This window comes from Wyeomyia smithii, chromosome 3, assembly GCF_029784165.1.
Source record: "Wyeomyia smithii strain HCP4-BCI-WySm-NY-G18 chromosome 3, ASM2978416v1, whole genome shotgun sequence".
Lineage (NCBI taxonomy): Eukaryota > Metazoa > Arthropoda > Insecta > Diptera > Culicidae > Wyeomyia > Wyeomyia smithii.
This window is the reverse complement of record NC_073696.1, coordinates 169,717,646-169,740,210: the sequence shown is the minus strand read 5'-3', so window position 1 is coordinate 169,740,210 and position 22,565 is coordinate 169,717,646. Positions and strand designations below refer to the sequence as shown.

The following is a 22,565-nucleotide window of genomic DNA, read 5'->3' as shown; positions in this document are numbered from 1 at the left end:
AAGTTGCATATCTGTTCTGTGATACCACCCTCCTACTATTTTTGTGCACTAGAAATGGTACACATGGAGCAATACTAGTTGATCATTGATACTGTTTGATGGATTTTTTTAGCTTTTGAATTTTGTTAGTTACCGTCTGCCGGGGTGAAATTGTGCCAAAAAAGGATACATTTTTATTCCTTAGCTCTTAATGTACACATTTAGGCAATGAGTTTGATCCAAATCACGTCAATGCACACTTAAATGTTTAGTTAACTACTGCCGCAAATATGGTTTAGTTACAATAAACTATGATTTTGCCAAAATTTAATGAACTTTGGCCTAATCTCACCCCTTCCATGGGGTGAGATAGTGCCAAAAACACAAAGTTGACTTCAACACCTGAAAAATGAACAGTAGTGTATCTACGAATAATTCACATGAATAACATGATAAAACAGTAAATAAAGGGTCGACCATAAGCAACGTGGACTATTAAGGGGCTGTAGGGGGTTGACCAGAAACTACGTTTCATATGGATTTTAGAAAAATGTATGACTGGATCAAATCGATATTTGGAGTAACCAGTTATGAGAATGTGGCTTATAGACAGTCTCTATACACATAGTGGCGTCTCCAGGTAGCTTAGAAAGAGAAAAGGTTAGGACATAAGGCCTGAGAAGACTTTTCGTTTCAATTGTTATATGTCATTGACCACTGTATATTCCATTGGAGATATTAAAACCGTTGGAAACGTACCCACAACCCTCCTTCCTCGCTGAAAAAGTCGTCAGTTAATATAGAATCGGTGTACAACATTTTGTTACATTCCATAAGTAATATCAGTCAGTGTAAATTTCCATCTAACAGTTGTTAGCTTACTGTTCTCAAGCTTTTAGTCATTATTTCAAATAATACCTTGGCTAGACAACACACCCTATGTAAACAATGCAAATGTTTTGGTGTATACTGATATAATTTTGTCGTAAATATGAATGCCGTACATTGTACCGTTCATACGATAGGAAGAATACGATAGGAAGAATAACACTTTTTAATTCCTAAAAGTACTCCTCCATATGGTGTGTCTCGATCAAGGCGAATAATATTAAAATCAAGGAAGTTGAGATCAATATTTGAAGTAAGCCAAGTTTCACAAAGGGAAAATGCATCGCATTTGTTTCTATTTATCAAAACTTTAAACGAATCAATTTTTGGTAAAATACTTCTGCAATTCCACTGTAAGACAGAGATAGAATCCTGTGTACGCAGTTGAATTAGGCATCGAAGGATACAATCGCTGCAAGGAGGGGCCATTGGGCAGTCAACTGCTTCAAAAATGATCTAACTGTTGGGAGGAATGCTGTAAGAAAAAATTTAATTGGATCGGGTACATTGAAAGTTGTTACATTCCATAAGTAATATCAGTCAGTGTAAATTTCCATCTAACAGTTGTTAGCTTACTGTTCTCAAGCTTTTAGTCATTATTTCAAATAATACCTTGGCTAGACAACACACCCTATGTAAACAATGCAAATGTTTTGGTGTATACTGATATAATTTTGTCGTAAATATGAATGCCGTACATTGTACCGTTCATCATAGCTTGGCACAATCTCACCCCAAAAGGGCTCGAAAAGTGTACAGTTTATAAAAACATTATTTCCTGAGCCAACACAGATTTAATGCATAATATTTCCTCAACACATTCAAGACGACATCCTAACATAGCAACTGAGCAGTAAGTTGATGAGATTTCTTGAACGGGTTTGTTTGCCTTGGACATTTTTGGATAACGTTATTTGCGCATGTTTTTCACCCTGTACTTTGAAACATTATTTAAGTGAAACAGTTCATTGATATTACCTATATTCCATTTGCAGTTGTGAATAAATATGTCACGTTTCATAAAGTGTTCAATTTGAGGTAGTAGGTTCTAGAAATCTCAAGTAATCTAACATACACACATTTCCCGTTTTGGCTCAATCTCACCCCCGTGGCTTAATCTCACCCCGGCAGACGGTATTCTTGAAATTGATATGAAGCCCCCACCGCTTCCGCTGAGACGCTACAGGTTACCGCAATATACCCCCCCCCCCCAAAGCTGTCCACGTGGTATGTGGATGGCCCCTAATTCATATAGAAAATAAAAAAAATGCTAAAAAGCTTCACTCCGCATTTTGGGAAGAAGTTTGAAATGGATATACCGTTTGGTTCAAACTTCGAACACTTCAGAATAAAAATCGAATTATTATAGTTAGTGTAATCAAAAGTATGATTATTAAATATCATTTTGTTCCTTTAATGTTCTTTACCCAATGATGTGTAACCATAGGCGCCAACTGTGGGGGGGGGGGGGGCCAAGGCACTTTTTGCCCCTCTAATATTTTTCCCGAGGGGCAACGTATCATTTTGCCCTCTCAATAATTCTAGAAAGTTGGCGTCTCTTTTTACGTTTTCTTATTTGTTATTTTGTTTTCGTTGATCTTACTTGTTATTTTGAGGCTTTACAACCCTCACGCCATTTTGCAAAATTGTGGTCTATGATAGTTACTATTAAAAACTGCCGTTCCAATTACTAAACGTCAAGACGTATCGCACGCATTTTTTTCTAGAATTAGATGTATGAGATTTTTTCGAAACTCTCGCCTCCCTCAATAATTCTTTAAAGTCGGCGCCCATGTGTAGCTCTTTACTGTAGAACCACCAGAATCAACAGGCGTTGAAAAAAGTGACAGTCAGTGTTGTGAGACGGTTTGCCTTTCTATTTCTTAGTGATTACTGTTCGGAATTTGAATCAATGCCGTTTTCTGAAATCTCGTTATTTTCATAAACAACACATGTTTAAATCCATATAAATAGCATTTAATTGCAACAAGAATAAAATAACCAACATGATAAACATTTAAAGGCCCAGATACACACGGCGTAATAACGTCTTCTCCATACAAAACGGAAGGCGGGATAGCGATCACACCTGCTATTTTGTATGGAAAAGCGCCGTGTGTGTATTTGGGCCTTAAGATCGATGAGAAAATTCATTTGTCGTTGATTTTTTAGCGCAAGAAGTTACATCATGGCTGATTTGCTCAAAACTTAATGCAATACGGTATATTGAATATAACCATTCTGTGGAAAATTCTGGGGAGCTAAAAAATTCCTTGTGTGAAATGGGAGCGCTTTTTGCGATATTGGAAAGCTCTTGTATCCGAAAGCGAAATAAAACAATTTTTGGCGATGATTAAATGTTATTAAAATGAGCAATGGACTAAGAACATTTTGTTTTGCTTTGCTGAAAGCGGTTTGCGTTGAGGCTGTGGTTAAGATTTTCAACTCATTAGTTCGGAAAGTCAACCTCGCTTGAAGTGATCTTTTTAGTTGTACTTGTTTTTTGTTACGATACTATACTGCCGCTCTTCGCATATCCGTCCCATAGCGATATTTGATGATTTTGACTTTTTCGTGGGAATCTGTTTAAAATCATCTCAAGTATTTTAAAAAATGGTAAAATAGTAAACTTTGTTCGTTAAATATGAAAAATCAAAACCCGTTTGTCGAAAATATTCGCATAACAGTCACGTTAATTTTATTGATCGTAGGGGGCTTACTGACGTCCTAAAGTGTCCTTTTTTGAACCATACTATGCAATGGAAATGCTTATTATTCTGAATTAAACTCTAATCATACTCATTTTACACAATTAATTTAATAATTTACTTGTATGTTGCGCTATTTGCGTATTACTTCCTCGTGTTATCACATTAGTTTGAAACTTTTCCCTTCTTTTTAAAATGTGTACGTAATTTTTAAACAAAAAAACTGAAAATCCACTTTATTTTGAAATCAATATTCTAGCATGAAAAACACTCTTGTAATAGCTGGAAATGCATGGATAATAGCAATGTAGACATATCCAAACATAATTAGTAAAGATTACGACAAATATCAAGCTTTTCGAGCGCTTTTTATCACAAATTCTAGAGGGAACTTTAGTTTTCAACACTTCGTATACATTCCACAACCCCGGGTCCAGGATTAAACCTTGCGGCACCCCTGCGATGATTGGGACGCACTTCTGACCCTCCTCCGTGTTGTAAACTAGATCTCGATTCTGGAAATAATTTTCCAGAATCTTGTACAACGACACCGGTACGTGGATGCTCCTAAGCGCGAGCGCTATGGAGTCCCAACTGGCACTGTTGAACGCATTCCTCACGTCGAGCGTGACGAGTGCGCAGTAGCGAATGCCTTAACTCTTACGCTGAAGTGCTACCTCTGTCGTCTTAGTGACAGAGAGAATAATATCCAGCGTGGACCTACCTTTCCGGAAGCCGAACTGGTTACTTGCCAGACCGTTTACACCCTCTGTGTACTTCACCAGTCTGTTGAGGATGATCCTCTCAAGCACCTTGCCCGCATTGCCCAGCAGACAGATAGATCTGGATTCCGCATTCTTCGGGCTGTGTTCCAAAGAGTGCTCATCGATGTCTCCCTCGACGTCTCATTTACGCCAGCTGTACCTCCCTTCTGGAAGGTCAAAACCGCGTCGGATCTTTGCGTGTAGACATCGGAGCACTCTTGGTCCCACCACGGAGTGGGAGGCCGTTCTTTGATCGTTACGCCGGGATATTTCTTCGTTTGAGCTGGCAACGCGGCATCGAGAATCAAGCCTGCGAGGAGGTTGTATTCTTCAAGTGGTGGATGATGTTGAATCGCCTCGACCGCTTTTGAAATCATTTCCTCGTATAACTTCCAATCGACATTCCGTGTGAGGTCACACGGAATGTCAATTGGTCGCATGCGAATTGACCCGTTAGTAATTGAAATAAGAATAGGCAAATGGTCGCTACCGTGAGGATCGAGGATTACCTTCCATGTGCAATCCAACCGTAGCAACGTCGAACATAAGGATAGATCCAAAGCGCTTGGGCACCATTGTTTAAAATAGTCATGTCGAAGTCATCGCAAAGGTTATAGATTAAAGAGGAGCGGTTATCATTGTAAGGGGAACCCCAAGCCACGCCATGAGAGTTGAAGTCTCCCAAAATCAAACGTGACGAGGGAAGAAGTTCTATTAAATCAAAGAGCAGCCGTTGCCCAACCTGTGCTCTGGGAGGAATATATATTGAGGCAAAACAAAGCTTTTTACCTTGTATTGTCATTTGACATGCGACAACTTCGATGCCTGGAATCGAGGGGAGGATAATACGATAGGAAGAATAACACTTTTTAATTCCTAAAAGTAATATTAAAATCAAGGAAGTTGAGATCAATATTTGAAGTGAGCCAAGTGTCACAAAGGGAAAATGCATCGCATTTGTTTTTATTTATCAAAACTTTAAACGAATCAATTTTTGGTAAAATACTTCTGCAATTCCACTGTAAGACAGAGATAGAATCCTTCATATACGCAGTTGAATTAGGCATCGAAGGATACAATCGCTGCAAGGAGGGGCCATTGGGCAGTCAACTGCTTCAAAAATGATCTAACTGTTGGGAGGAATGCTGTAAGAAAAAATTTAATTGGATCGGGTACATTGAAAGTTTCAAAAATTCAGCCCACAATGTCAGAAAATTTCACTAATCCAGAGTTTGTTTCATCAACTGGATGTGCAAAAGGAACAACTGGGGTTTTAGATGTTCCTGGCAGTGCTGGGTACTCCTTCTGGGACTTCAAATTTGCAAGCCCAGGAGGAGTTTGCTTCGGTTTTTCTGCAGCACTGTTTGGTTTGTTTGTAACTTTCATTTCACTTTTAGAAATCTTTGGACCTTTTCTGGGAAGTTTGGGAGAGGAAATATTTTTCCTCTTTCTAGACTCCCCAGGATTGGCGTAAGATGTTCTCGCTGGTGAATCGTCAGAATCGGTTTCATCAGAGGACAACAGATCAAAAGGGTTTGATGTAATGGGAGAAGTGGTAACGGTCTTCTTCAGCATCTCAGCGTAAGATCGCTTCGAACGCTCTTTGAGAGACCTCTTTATTTTATCCCTGCGCTGCATGTACACCGCACATGTCGAGAGCTGTGAGAGCCCACAGTGAATGCATTTTTCAGCATTTTTACTGCAGGAATCATCCGCATGATTCTCCCCACACTTGCCACAACGTGCTTTATTGCAGCAGTAGGCGGCGGTGTGGCCTAAATGCTTACAATTCAGGCAGTTCATGACGCGAGGCACATATAATCGCACAGGGAGACGAACCCGGTGGATCGAGACGTGGCTTGGTAGTGCTGACCCGGCGAACGTAACTCGAAACGAGTCTGACGGAGTGTATACTTTTTTGCCACCGATGATCGATACTGACCGCAGTTGCCTGCAGTCGAGCACCTTTACATCTTACTTTCCAATATACACTCGACAGACAGACTCGAATCGGTTATGACACCGTCGATCTCCACGTCTCGTGCGAGTATGTAAACGCGATACTCGCGTGTGTGAAGAGCTCATAGCAGGCTATATCGTTGGCCTCTTTCAGGTTACTGACCACGACACGGAGCTTGTTAGGTCGGACCTTGAAAATTTCGGTCACGCCCTTGTACTCCTTCGTCAGGTCCTTAGAAATCTGCAAGATGTTCAACTGTTTCGATTTCGGTTCCGCCTTTGGCCGAAAATAGACAGTATAGCTGCCCTAGGCTCCGTCTGGGTAAAGCCTGTGGCGAGGGGGGACTGAAGAATGAACATGGGAGGGGGTAACAGAAGGGTCAAGGTCAGAGGGATACGGGGATGGTGGCGCGGGAGGCGAGGGATCTACATCCATCGCGCTAAGTCTCGCGCACTAGCGCTGACAAGAACACGTACCTCTTTACTTCTTCCTTCCAGCAAGGTTGGTTGTCCGATCGTTCGAAGCTGCAGCCGTTACAACCAGCAGCACCAATACAGCCACTAGCAGCGAGCCGGGTGCGAGATCACTCTACGTAGCGACACAACTCAACTGTCGAATGGCCTTGAACACGAAATATCTATTCACTGTGCACAGATCTAGCGTTCGACATCGGAACGAAAACGTTGGGTCCGCGTTCCGGTCCGGCACAAAATCGGAACTAGCTCGTGCCGGTCCGATTTGGGTTCGGTCCGATTGGCTTCGTTCCGGTTCCGGTCCGAAGTCCGGGAACAAAAGTTGCCAGATTTTTCAAGAGCGTTATTTTAGTGAAAAAATTATCATAAAGACTTTTATGCGCGTTGGAAAGTGTTTGGCTAAATCAGAACAATACAAACTAAATTTTGCAATTTGTTTTTCTATTTTTTTATTATATTTTTTCTAATTGAAAAATTTGTGATGTAGTAACAAAAAAGGGCTGGTTCTACAATTTTCCTAGTTTTGGAACATTTATTTGAGCCAATATTTCAGTAAAAGTAGCTGCCGGATTCTTTTCCTACTTAGTCTTACTTAGTCTGTTTCTGATGATGTGACGACGTCCCGTTCCGAAGGAAATTTGTTTTCAAGTGGAACACTCGACGCAGGAACACACAGGACGTCTCTTGCCATTAACGACAGTTTCGGATGATGAAAAGAAGATCAATAATACCTTAAATGAAACAAAAATTATGTATATTGTAACTCACTTTCCACAGACTTATCATGTGGTAAAACGATTGTTTCCTCTCCTAGATAGACATCTAGTTCGTTCCTATTGTTTGTCTTCTCTTCATCATCTGTACCACTAGGTCAGTGGCAACCAAATTTACTTCCGAGTTCGTAGGAGTTTCCGGTTTATAGCAAGAGATCCACAGAAACACTGCACGTTTCATTTTTAATTAGGGTAGGGAACATATTCTAAGCAGCTTCAGGAACCGCCCGTGTATTCAGACGAAATACTCGAAATGTATTGGAAGAAATTCAAACAGTAGTATATCAATTTGTTCTTTATCGTTTTCTCTGTCAGAACTTGTTTTCAGATTGTAAAACTAAGTTAGCAAACTTTAACAATGATTAATTAAAGTTACCAATCGAGGGACACTATTCCAATCACCCCGAACCTATTTTAAGCAGTTTCCATCTGTTTTGCAGGCGTTTTTCTGCAGCACCCGAAGTGGCTCCTGAATGGCTGCAATATAGGTCGATTTGTTTCAAATGATGTTCGTTCACAGATTTCTTTGTGATTAACGGTATTTCTTGTATTCGTAAGACAGCTAGACAATCAAAGTTTTCGTTTCCATCATTGAAATTGTCGATATTGACCAAAAAGCAGGAGTTTGAGGCCTGTATTCTGCGACTGATTAAAATAGGCGCCACTGCTTAAGCTGTGTCTTATCCTATATCTAACAGTTTTACAGTCAGGTTATTGTTCGTTGAGCAATGGTGAGACTCATATCGATACTAGTTTAAAAATTTTTGAAAGTGTAGGGTACGGGTCGGCTTCGGGTTTTGTGAAAAAAATATTTTCGGGTTCGGGTTTGAACGAAAAAAAAAGTTTCGGGTTCGGGTCGGGCTCGGGTTTCGACCGAAAAAAAGATTCGGGTTCGGGTCGGGTACGGGTTTGAAAAACATCAAACCCGACCATCTCTAATACTCGGTACAAAAGTATTGAGTAATTTAGCATTGATATCGTTAAAAGTGCTATACTCCTTTATCGATATTTGGAAACTGGTAAAAAGTTCAATGCAGTGGAGCACCACTGAAAATAATGAAAATAAATCATAAAGTCTATTATGTATGTTAGAAACAGTTTGATTGAATTAAATAATGCAAAACGAGTTTTGTTGTGAAATTTTACTTGACTTCCTAAAGTGTTGTGTTAGTCAAATTCAGAGAGACACGTTGTTTCTCAACCATAGAATACCTACACTCGATTATCAGACTCGATTATCCGGAATGTAAAAAAGACATTCCGGATAATCGAATCACAGAAAAAATATTCAAGTTTGCGATTAACGAACATGAAATAAATATTTTCTTTTTTTATTTCACATGTATGATGCTGTGGCGTAACCAAACATTATTTCAAAGGCGAAAAGGGGTAAAATCTTGAGAAGCAAAAACAAAACAAAAAAAAATTGGACATTGATTATTTTTACATAATTCGAACATCTCCCAAACATGCCAGAGAAGTTAATGGTAACAAATATTCCAGAAGGGATGGTAAAGGATAAGATTTAGAAAGAAAAGTTAGATACGAACACAAAAAAAAAATTCCGGATAATCGAGTCCGACATGTACTTAGCTGCGAAAAATAAATATATTTACTCATTGAAAATTTTGTTTTTATTAAAATCAGTGTACTTTGCAGAAATGAAAAATCGTTGTGAATTTACCAAACATGTTCCTTTTTAAGCGTGGTACACAGTTGAAAAGAAAATAGGTTCACGAAATTTTGCCCTTTTTACCAAACGGAATTTTGACAGCTGAGAATGCTTCACAGTAACGATATCTGACGTTAGTGAGCGCATGATTTTTGCTTTTGTTTTCTAGAACACTTGAACACACTTGTTTACCAAACGTGATCTGGTGTGAGAGCAGTGATGCCAGGTAATTTTTTCAAAAGTCTTCATGGTCCGCGAAAAAATGTCTTCCTACCCGAAGCCCGAAGGCTGAAAAACTGTCGAGCAAAACAAAAAATCGGGACATTATCACACATTTTTCAATGTCTTCACATGTTTTCTCCAATGTCTTCACTTTGTCGTCACAAAAATGAATGTCTGCATCGTACACTCAAAATATTTTTTCGCGTTATTGTTACGTACTATACTATACTTGTTCATTTTCTGTCATTCTGCATGATTTATGTGACAAACATAACATCTACGTGAAAATCTCATGCATACTATGGTTAATCACGTACCATCTACGCGAACGTGACAACGTCAAACAGGATGTATCGCGTGAATTCTCTGTGCGAGAATAACCAGAAATCAAAATGGCGAAGCTGTTGTCTGATTCTGAACATAAAACAGAATTTCTGGATGGCTTGCAAATAAGTGAATTTTCCAAAAATCCTGATAAACTCGAGACTTGAGCTTACAGGTTTCACACAGCTTCAGTTCAAAGGTGGAAGGGTTACCTGAACAAAAACAGCTGTGTAATACTATCATGTAACACGTAAAATGTAGCATATTACATGTGATAACTAACATGTCGTTTGTTCTGTACATGTCACACGTAATATGTAACATGTTACACGTAATGTAACACGAAAAATGTAACATGTAAAATATTATGTAATATGTAACATTTTGGGTTACATGTAATGTTACACGTGACATCTTACATGGGACATGCTATACGTACCATATAACCTGTGACACTAGCCATTTTATACGAATTACCGTCATTTTCTTTGTCTTTTACCAGGTTTGTGTACATAGACAACTCTGTTCCGAAACGATTCGAGGATTCCAGTGAATATATATATGAAGTCAGAGTGGTCTATGTACTTTGGTGAGATAAAATCACCGATTCCGCAAAGAAACTGTTAATTTTATGTATCCCAATGTTAAACCACTTCATAACCTTTATATTAGAACATTTTGTTTGAAAGAATCCGTTGAACAAATGACAATCACGTAGAATCTACTAGAAAGCGATAGTGGAAAATATTCACGTAACTTTTCCGGTAACTATAACGTGAAAAATATTTTGAATGTAGGCTAAATGTCTTCCAATCTGGCATCGCTAGATGTGAGACGACCAACCAACTGCCTGATTCTTTCAGTACCTGAATAATGTCAGTGCTCATTATTCCGTGTATGAACGAGTGACATTTTGCTTCGCAGCAGTGTTCACAGCAAGTGAACGTTGTTTCCCTTTTCGGTTTATGATTTCTTTTCAGCTGCGTACTAGCTACTAGAACAGATTTCATTGCCTGAATTTTACATGGGATTGAGATAGGAAAACGAATTCCTTTTTGAACTGCATACTGCGCTTTAGAATAAATACCAATAATGAATTAAATCTGCTAATTTTTACTCTGACGTAGTTGACGAGGAGTCATGATTTTTAAAATGGATGATCTCCTGATCATTAGAGCTTCACAAAACTTAGCCTTGAACGACTGAACTGGAACTCTTTCGTCATGTTTCTTTGTGTCAACTGAATTTGTTCCTAATTCAACTATTTCATATTTTTTTCATTATATTTTAACTGCTGAACTGATTTAGCGAGTGGCAAGTGTGGCGGAAATCATGTTGGTATGAACTTGTCGGCGTTCTTAAGACTTAGAGAATATTTCAGACTGTGGTGGTTTGTCATTATTAGATTTCTGTCTTGATTGCCTATTGACGCTTGGTTTTTCAAATAAACATTACATATCTTATCTTTCCAACCACAATATAATTGAAAAAGTTAAAAATACAAAAACATAATTTACGCTTTTATAAGTTATTAGGATATTATGATAAATTATATAAATTAAAGTACAAAAGTCATATTTAATGAAGTTTAATTAATTAGCTGTCTAAACTATAGCGAAGCTTAAAAACGTGAAAAATTTGGAAAGTAAAAATTACTTTCTAGCACGATGTACTCCGGTTGGTTACATTTTTATTTTGGTTAACTACAAACCACTCTAATGAGAAACAAGTTTAAAATACCTAATGAACATAAAAACAATTTACATCTGGTTTGGTACGAGTTTTGCAAATGACCAGAAGCCAGTTTTAGAAAATTCCATGTTGAGCCCTCGGTTGCCCAAAAAACGGCGGAGTCCCAGAAGGCCGATTTTTGACCAAAAATATTCGTTCGAGATAACTCTAGATGTCGACGTTTTAAGTATTTCTAAGATCGCATCGAAAAAAAAGTTTCGGCTTTCCCAATGTCATGTACTCCTCCTCCTTTGGTAGATTTTCGAGGCTCGACGATTCACAACTTTGAGCGCTTTGAGGCACTCTTAAATCACGTCCGATTGAGCGGAAATTTTGCATAGATGGTTTTTCGGGCCAATAAACAAAATATGCATACGGTTTTCGAAGTTCGATGATGATTTTTTTTCCATACAATCATTGACACCCTAACATATACCTATTTGCTTTAAAATATGTTACTTGGATTGAAATTACGTACATTCATAGCTAGATAAATATTTCAAAAGGTCCTATCTGCTTTCATCGTTTTTGTCTTTTCATTTTGGTAATAGTTCAGCTTTAGTAACTCTCCCAATAGCTCCGTTCTGGTCCGGTCCGGAATTAAATCGAACATTGAAACCGGAAAAACTTCGGACCGGACTTTTTGGAATCCAGGTCTGATGTCGAACATAACTATTGATATAAAGTTAGGTTTTTTAACGCGTTTTTTTACGAGTTTTTCACGCTGATTTTTGAATTACGCGTTTTTTTTGCCACACGGATTTTGGAATTAACGCGTTTTTTACGCGGATTTCCAAATGAACGCAGTTTTTTACGCGATACCTCGCTAATTCATAAAATTTCCACGGGTTTTCGAGTTTACGCGGGTTGAGAACCAAACACTTCTGAGTATTTATTGAGTAAAAGACTTAGTCAAAAAAAACCCTCCGCCCTCCGAAAGATCCGAAAAAACCGTCAAAGAGGACAATTTTAAATACGCGGATTTTCAAATTAACCTGGGTTTTTTTACACGGTTTTTTAAGAGGTACGTATCCACCGCGTAAAAAACCTGACTGTAAACGAAAAAATGAAGGGGGGGGGGGGGCAAAATAAGTTTTTGCCTGCAGCTCAAATCAGTCTTCGTAATTTTTTTTTTCACTGAAAATGTCCGGGGTCCGGAAAGCATAACCCGGTCAGTTCCGAGGTCCGAATGGCTCCGTTCCGGTCCGATCCGGAAAATAATCGGACTTTGAAGGTTCCGGTCCGATCGGACTTCGGACCGGACCGGACCGGACCGGACCGGACTTTTACCGGACCCTACCCGGTCCGATGTCGAACACTACACAGATCAAAGCTGCAGCCGGTTTTTGAACCAATACAGGCACTGTAGCGAGCCGGGTACAAAATCGTAGCGACACAGCTCACTATCTAGTTTGGCCTTGAGCGCGAATTATATACTCTTTTGTTTTCCTATTCTTACACACGGACCGGATTGTAATGGGACGACCACTTTGAACGTTCGTTTCTGTCAAGTATTCGACGCGGAATGATTTAGCCCATGATATAAAACTTCAAATTAATTTTTAAACATCGATCCATATGTTTTTTAAACATCAGAGTTGCGTAGCCGCAAGGTTATAGAGTCCGCTTTGTCAAGAGGCTGGTCGTGGGTTCGAATCTTAACTCTTAACTAAAAATAAGTCCCTCTTATCAATAAAACTGGCCAGAGGGACACATGACGCAACTTCTCCATAGAATTATAATTGGTGATATTTGGTAGGAGGAACGAGGAAGGGTAGCACATTACACACAAGCACTGATAAAAAATAATAATAAGCATGCCATTTCTCAATAGCGGCATTGCCAATAATTGAAGTGCGGGATACAGCAGTTACCCGGGCATATTTCACAATAGATCAACAATTCCGCTCGAAGTGAGGAAGTCCATACAGGGGAAAAATCTATACTTTACCAGTATTGAAACATTTCATTGAAGAAAAAATCTCCGTTTGTGAATTATTTTAAAAATACAAAATTAGTTTTTTGATCCTGGTTCGCACTGCAAATGTTCGTGATTCGTTCCAACAGTTCACCACTAAAGGCAGTGCGCATTGTTTATTTTTAACCTGATTGTTTCAGTCAACCGGTCTGCAAGAACGTCGTGAAAAATCGGAACAAACCGTCAAACTTTTCTATAAAATACAAGAATTGGATGAAAACCTAAATTAATCCACCTAACGGTCAGACCCAGCCTTTCTCATTCAATTTTTTATTTGTAAAATAGATTTACATGAACGCTTCAATCCAATAAACGTATACTAACTCTTTAGGTTCTAAAATATTGATGTTGTAATATTTACATATAAAAATGCAGTCAAGTCTGTCTGTCTGTCTGATCCATATAGGCCCGAAAACTACCGAACCGATCGACGTGAAAATTTGTATGTAGGGGTTTTTGGTGCCGATAAAGGTTCCTATGATAGTTTGAGACCCCTCCTCATACAAATGAAACATAAATTTCTGCACAACTCAAGAACAAACCAAGCAAATGAAACCGAATTTGGCATGTGAATGTTTTAAGGGATAACTAATATGTCCATAATAGTTGGATGAAACACAAAATTGTGCACATCTCGAGAACTAATCAACCAAATGGAACAAAGTTTGGCAGGTAAATGTTTTTAGTGGTAACAAATATGTACATAATGGGTTGACACCCGACTCCCTCTTCTATAAGGGAGGGATCCCATGAAAATGAAACACAAATTTTGCACAGCTCAAGAACCAATCAAGAAAATACAACCAAATTTGGTATGTGAATGTTTTTAGAGGTAACAAATATGTCCATAATGGTTTGACGCCCCTCCCTCTTCTGGAAGTACATGTTTCTTCACAAATTTCTGCACATCTCGCGAACTAATGAACTAAATGGAACTATATTGGCAGGTGAATGTTTTTAGTGGTAACAAATATGTTCCATAATCGACCTCAGACAACATTTTGGATTGTAAGATGACAACTTCCGGTTTCTGGAAAACAACCAAAAATGGCTGATTTCCACCCAATATAATAATATCCGGATCTAGAATAATACACAGGTGCTAAAATCGACCACTGATAGCATTTTAAATTCTAAGATGGCGACTTCAGGTTTCTGAAAACAGCTGAAAATGACCAAATACCACCCAATATGAGTTTTTCTTTAACCAGTAAGCCGTTCAAAATCCAGAAATTGTCTCCAAATGCCATTATGAAATCCAAAATGGCAAATGACCAAATACCACCCAATATGGGTATTTCCGGAACCGTAATGATGCACTGGAGCCACAAATCGACTTCAGACAACATTTTGAATTGAAAGATGGCAACTTCCGGTTTCTGGAAAACAGCCTGAAATGGACGATTCCCATTAAATATAAGTATTTCTGGAACCAGAAAGATGCACAGAAGCTAAAAATTTATCACAGACACAATCTTAAATTTTAAGATGGTGACTTCCGGTGTCTGGCAAACAGCCGGAAATGACCAAATACCATTCAATATGAATGTTTTCGGAACCAGAACTACGCCCAGATGACAGAAATTGATTTCACAGGCAATTTTAAAGTCCAAAATGACGACTTTCGGCTTCTGAAAAACAGTCCAAAATGATCAAATATCACCCAATATGAGTTTTTCTTTAACCAGTATCCTAAAATACCATTTTGAAATCCAAGATGGCGACTACCGGTTTGTGAAAAACAGCCTAAAAAAACAAAGACTATCCAATATGAGTATCTCTGGAACCAGAATGATGCAAGGAGCTAACAATTGACCTCAGGCACTACTTTGAATTGCTAAATGGCAACTTATAGGCAACAGTCGGAAATGACCGAATAATACTCAGTATGGATATTTCCGTAAACGTGAAGATGCATAGAAACCAAACATTGACCCTGGACACCATTTTGAATTTTAAGACGACCACTTTTAGTTTCTGGAAAACAACCAAAAATACCTCCCAATATGGGTATTTCCGGTGTCAGATTGATGCCAGGAAGTCTGCTGAAAATGACAGGATACCACCCAATATGAATATATTCAGAATTAAGGCGATGTACAGAAGCCAAAAGTTGAGGATATTGTCATTTCGTTTGTTATTTGACTTTGATCATATCCTATGACCGATTCGTCGTGCATTTGCAGAATTTAAACACATCGCAAGGAATCAATGAATTTGGAACGTTCAAATAGTACGATACCACATTTAAATTATGTTGAGGCCACATATATCGATCAAAGCAGGTATGGTTTCAAATAGTCTTTGAATTTCTCTTCTTTCCATATCTTTTGAGCCACATATCAAATTGTTATGAAGTTTTTTATTTGTAAGTTTGAGAGATGACTCGTTCGTATGACACTAGTTATGTTCAAATCAGTCATGTAATCGTTGAGATAATAGACTTTCGTTGTTTTATTAACAATTTAATACATAACGGTTGCTTAAGTTCGATTATAATCAAATTAAATGGGAACGTGTAGGGCAGCCAAACTTTGAAACCACGTGTTCAATCATAATTCATCAGTTAACCCTTAACTAGCCCGCTCATCTGATAATAATAATCAAATCGGTCGTGTAGTTTCTGAGATAATGAAGTTTCGTGATTTTCACAAGTCGGTACATTACAAATGAAGTTACAGTTCGATTACAGTAAAACTCAATAGGGTCTTCTGAGGCAGCTAGACCATTAATTTGACACTAATTTTGTGGAAATCGGGTCGGCCATCTCTGAGAAAAGTGTGTGAGTCCAAGTAGTCTTCGGAATATGTTCCTTTGCATGGCTGGATTTCACATTTTTAAACATAACAGGCAAAGTAATAGTCCGATTGCAAAACAAATCAATAGGGTCTTATGGGGCAACTAGACCTTCCATTTGACACTGATTTAATGAAAATCGGTACAGTCATCTCTGAGAAACATGAGTGAGATTAAACAGTCTTCAGAACACGTTTCTTTTCATAACTTTTGAACCACATGTTCAATCTTCATAAAATTCAAAACTTAAGGGTTTTTCAAGTATCTCGTTCTTTTAAAACCAATTTTGTACAAATCGGTTGTGTAGTTTCTGAGATATTGATGTTTCGTGATTTTCACATTTTTAAACATAACCTCTAAACTAAAAATCCGATCACAATAAAATTCAATAGGGTCTTATGGGACAACAAGACCTTTCATTTGCAATTAACTTCATGAAAATCGGCCCAGCCATCTCTGAGAAAAGTGAGTGAGAATAAAAATCTGCACATTCACATACACACACACACACACATACAGAAAATGCTCAGCTCGTCGAGCTGAGTCGAGTGGTATATGCCATTCGGCCCTTTGGAGCACTTTTATTCTTTCGGTTTTGCAAGTGATTGCTATACCTTTCTAGGAAAAAGGCAAAAACGATAATTTAATTACCAATTTCATCGACCATTTTTGATTGGGCTGAAACTTGGCATAGACATTTCTTAGGGCAAAAGATACCATTTTGTGCTATTGGTTCAATTTTCTGAAACACGACTCATTTTTTGAAAAGCTGTTTAAAAATGTTATGTTAGGAGGGTACTGATGATTGCAAATTTTTTTAGAGCCAAGACGACTTTGATCGTCGTGACATCTTCGGCAAAGTTGAAAATAATAATTTTGTCCGAAAAGATAAACACTTTCCGGAAAAATAAACACTCTAAAAAAGCTTTTTTTAAAGAAAAGTTAAAAAAAATTTATATAGAAGCTCGTTTTTGAAAATTCATATTTTTTGTGAAAACTGCAAAAGATTACGTAAACATTGGGGACTGTCCGATCTGAAGGATTTATGAAAAAAGGTGTAATTTTTTTAATTTTTCAATTTTTTTTTCACATGCTATACATTTTTTGGAAGGACAAAATTTTTATCTATAAATTTGCCAGAGACACTATACCAATCAAACAAACTGTTTTGGCTGTAAAAATATTTTTAATCACTAGAGCACTCTATTGTCGAAATAGTCTGAAAATGGATTATGCACAAGTTGAAAAAAACTGTTTTTTTTTTCTCTAAAACGTCGAACCGGACATTCGGAACGGAAGTATGCGAATCGCCGTTCGGCTTCAACACGAAACATGTGGGCTCAACGTATTAGCATATCTATCAAAAAATAAAACACGGTCCTTTTGCGATTAAATGAACTACTAAACCGCAGGGTGCTATTGTTTTGAAAACGAAAAAAAGTTGACTGGAAATCACATAGGTTATCGACTCTATTATCGTCAGGTTTGTCCAATTATCGCCAGGTTTGCCCAATTATCGCCAGGTTTGTCCAATTATCGCCAGGGGATAAATGATGTGCTAGAACGTTGATTTTTGGCATGATGGTTCTTTAGATTTCAGAGCATCTTTCTGTAAAAGACTAGTTCCCTATGCCCTCCGGGCAAAAACAAGACAAAGGTATTAGTTCAGACTACGCCGCATTTCACTTGATATCGCCAGATGATATCGGATATCACTTCGGGTGTCTACATTACAGTGACATAGTATGATTTGACATTTGCTTTGGTAATTGAAAAAGAGAAGAAAACAAAAACAGGTCAAAGCAGAAAGCAAGGTATTTCCCCTGTAGCTACGGGCCTGCAACGAACGACAATAAATATTATCTTGTTGAATTTTAATCATTTTTAAATGAAGCTATTATTTTTTGCAGTGGTACACGTTATCAAAACCTCCAGAAAAATACGCAGAAAGATTTATAAAGCTGCATCAACCTGACGAAATTACCCTAAACTGGTTGGAAAGATCGAGAGAATTGTCTAGTAAACTATTACTTCAGTTGTGGCATTTGTTAGCTAAAGCTATTTTAAGTGTGTTTATGACGCAAACAGACGTGAACGGATTACTTCGGAGAGGATCCATGTTTATACTCTCTGAACTTCAGTTTCAGCATCTGTTGTTGGAAGGAGGACTTAGAGAATCGATAAAACAATCGACCTATGTGAGTATGATATTTAAAACCTAGGTTTGCAATCTTAGTGTATATTTGATGTAGAACTACTTAGTAGAGTGGCATGTGTGGAAATGTAACGAAAATTTTACAAATGCATATGGTCGACTTGCGACCAGATCGAACCAAGCGCCAAAAACATTATTTCGAGTAATCGGGGTTCAAAGTTTTACCATCCCGTTTGTTTTCTAAATGCTACTGCAGGAAATTTTTATTATAATATCATCATGAACTGTTCAAATGATTTCATTTTTTCATGAAAGATAGATTATTAATTTTCACAATCACTGGTGTTAAAAACTCAATTTTCAAAAAAATGGCGCTTGGTTCGGTCTGGTCGCACGCCGATCATATAATCCTCTTCCTACCACTTACGGATTTTAAATTCTTGTCATTCTTGTCTTGATCAAAAAGTGAAGTTTACCCCAAACATGTATGATAACTATCGTATCTATTTTGGCAATAGTAACTTAGTGAAAAGTTGGGTTGGAAATTAAATTCATTTTCTAAAACTGTGTATATGAATTTGGGCAAAAATAGCAATTCTTCCAACGTTTCGCTGAACGAGCGGTTACAGGTTACAGGACAACCGAATTCATTTCGTGTTAGCTGGTAGGCACTAATTCTCATACCACCGACAAATAGATGTGCTTCTTCGAGGAAGATCTTTTGCGCCACCATGTGAGCCTTCTGCCTACTAATTTTCGTTGAAACTGTTTTGTTTCTGCTTGTAGCGACACCAGCGGCATTACTGACGGATTTTGTCTTTGCCAATGTATGTGCGCACATTGGATAATAGTGACACCAGTGGCATTACTGCTTACTAAACGAAATTTCAAAATATTCGTCATTTTGCTGGACTAAGAAATCTTCATCGAGTGGCATGTCAGTTTGTCTGTGCTTTTTTTTCCTTTGATGTTAGTTGATAACAAATATTTCTTTATACCTTGTTACCTTTCATTGAAATCAACTAACTCCAACAATTCTCATAAACTAATAGGCAAATCACTGAAAATAATTTATAATAAAATTTGTTTCCAGATAAGCATTCTAGATATTGGTGCTGGAGATGGGGAAGTTACAATAAGACTTGTTAAAGCAATCAGAAAAATATTTCCCTCTAGTGATACTAAATTATTTGCTACAGAGTCTAGTTGGATTATGAGATCGAGACTGAGTCAAAAACAAATTTGGTAAGTTTATATAATTACTGTGAATGTTTATATATGGAACTCCATGACAAATTAAGAGCCAGTTTGCGAGAGCCGCAACCGCCTTTCTGAGGGACGTTGCTTTGATGTTCTCAGATTGAGCTGAAATTTTCAGCGTTTGTTTGTCTATTCAAGGCAGCGTTGCCACTAAGTTTTAAATAAAGTCTGGCAAAACGAAAATAAAAATTCTGGCAAAAATCTGGCACTAATTTCTGGATAAAATTCCTGGCCGAATTGAAAGTGATGACCATTTATTTTTGCTCTCGCCGGGTGTTGGCAGGTAAAGTCCAGGCACGGTCCATCTCGCAATTACCTTGTTGCGAGACGACGCGGATGAAATCTGGCAAATATCTGGCTCATTTACAAATATCTGGCAGTTTCTGAGGTTTATCTGTTTGTCTGGCGCGCAAACAAAAATCTGGCAAAATCCAGATTTATCTGGCGTACTGGCAACGTTGATTCAAGGTAGGAAATTTTGTAAACTTTCAATTTTTTTCATTGAGGTTAAGTGGGGTAAAACGGCCTTTGAACATGATTTGTCCAAAAACGTCCAAATACTAAAAAGTGCAATAACTCCTGCTAGACTTGATGGATTTTTCTAAAAATTTGTGGTATTATCCTACACTAAGAGTACTTCAAACCCCGAGTTCTTGCAGTTTTGATAATTTTTAAGGCATTTTTCGAAAAAAAAAAACTTCAAGGTACGTTTTACCCCAATTTGCGTAACTTCTGGCAAAGTAGGTAGTTCTGGTAAGGTACAGTGATAATCCAAATTTTCTGTAAAATCTATTAAGTCTAGCAGGAACTACACTAAGGTCGCTTTTTACGCGGTTTTTTTACGTGGATTCTGGAGTTAACGCGGTTTTTTTGCGCGGATTCCGGAATTCACGCGGTATATTTTTTTGCGCGGATTTCGGTTTCCCTTCACTAGGAATGCAGAATTAACGCTGGTTTTTTTTTACGCGGATTCCGGGATTTACGCGGTTTTTTTTACGCGGATTCCGGAATTTACGCGGTTTTTTTACGCGGATTCCGGAATTTACGTGGTTTTTTACGCGGATTCCGGAATCTACGCGGTTTTTTTACCCCGCGTAAAAAGCGACTTTAGTGTATAGTGATTTTAGTGATTTTGACGGTTTTTAAAAAAAAACCTTCTCGGGCCGTTTTACCCCATTTGGCACACTTGGCTTAAACTCTAAAGCTCTTGAGTTGCTCTACAAAACGCCATATTCAGATATTTTTTAGCGATGTTGAAAAGAGTATGATGACCCTGAAAATTGACAATTTAAAAAAAAAATGCGTTTTTTTGTCTTTGCCATATATTGTAACCATGCGTTTTGTAGTATTCTTAGTATAGAATAATGCCACAAATTTGTAGAAACATCCATCAAGTCTAGCAGGAGTTATTGCACTTTTTAGAATTGGACGTTTTTGGACATATCATTTTCTAGGACCGTTTTACCTCGCTTAACCTCAATGAAAAAAATTGTAATTTTGCAAAACTTCCTACCTTGAATAGACAACAAACGCTGAAAATTTCAGCTCAATCGAAGAACATCAAAACAACATGCGGTTGCGCCTCTCGCGAACTGGCTTTTAAGCATTCTGTATGCTAGACTAACAAGCGAATTTATTTGTATTTTTTAATGTACTGATTTGTTTAGTGATGAGAATCTTGTTGTATTAACAGCTTCTTAAAAAAATATCTCCTAACTCTACATCATTTGTTCAATTGTTTCACTGACTATGTAGTAGGGTGGCAATAAAAATCGATTTTTAGAATTTCGCTTAGAACAACAACAACAATATCGCACGCTCAGCCTTGGGGCTAATAGCGGTCTCGATCAACTAGATTAGTTGAGAGAATTCGTTATCAATATTGTTTTTGGCACATTTTGCATGTGTAGGATAAGTACACCGTGCCCCAGTGCTGAGTCGAGAAAATTTCCAGCTCGAAAAGATTCTCGACTCGATCGGGAATCGAACCCGATATCACAACTGTGTGGGAGAGCTAGCCGACCGACATCGCTAACCACAGAACCACACCACAAATTTCGCTTAGAAGTATGCTCAAAAGTTTCGTCTCCTCGAAAACAGTTGCCATACAAAATTTCAACTCAATCGAACCTCGAACCACGTGCCTCGAGGCGGTCAAAGGTTCATTTTTTTGATCGATGAAATAAAATGCACGAAAAATGCACATGAAATTGTCGAGATCGAAGTTTTTTTTATGCCAAATGTCTTAGAAATGCATGAAACGTCGAGATCTGGCATATCAATGTTGAACGCTCTCTAAGAACCGTTTCAAATTATACTTGCGCTGTTTGTACACCGAGCACGTCGAGAACTCATGCTGGTTTTTCCCGCATTGAATACATATTTGCGCTTCTCCTGCAGAAATCCTTAGAATGATCCTCTTTACAATTACCGCATCGTACCCTGTTTCAGCAATGGATAGCCTAAGTCACATCTTCAGTTCTCGTTCGTTTTTCGCCTTCTCGTAAAACTACATACTATTTCTGTCTTACTAAACTTTTATGTAGTAGTAAGAAAAGTTCGTTGTCCATAAGAAACATAAAAGCTAAATATAGTAAACAAATGTATCCACATTAGGGTGAGGAATCGTTATATGGAAAAAACGAAACTTGATATCAGAAGGCCAGAACCAAGTTTTTTTTTGTTCTTTTTGGGGCCCCCAACAATTCTAAATTTATTGGAAGTCGATTGGTTTTGTCTCCGCTTGGCGCATTGCATTTCAAATTTATATGGAGATTTGTATGGAAAAACCAACTTTTTTTGCATTTTCCATTTTAAAGAGCTCAAAATGGCTCAAACATAAGGTTTCATGACTTCGTATGGTAGGTTTTTAATGCCTAACA

At 37.9% G+C, this 22,565-nt stretch overlaps 1 protein-coding gene across 3 annotated transcripts in view; it reads left to right on the top strand.

Moving 5' to 3' along the window:
* Positions 1-22,565, top strand: part of LOC129733021 (protein-L-histidine N-pros-methyltransferase) — a 95,400-nt gene that overhangs the window by 5,496 nt on the left and 67,339 nt on the right. For all 3 annotated transcript variants that reach the window (XM_055694563.1, XM_055694565.1, XM_055694564.1), the window contains exons 2-3: positions 18,179-18,466; positions 19,517-19,668. In XM_055694563.1, the coding sequence (XP_055550538.1) occupies positions 18,179-18,466; positions 19,517-19,668 (440 nt within the window). The remainder of the gene's footprint in view (positions 1-18,178; positions 18,467-19,516; positions 19,669-22,565) is intronic.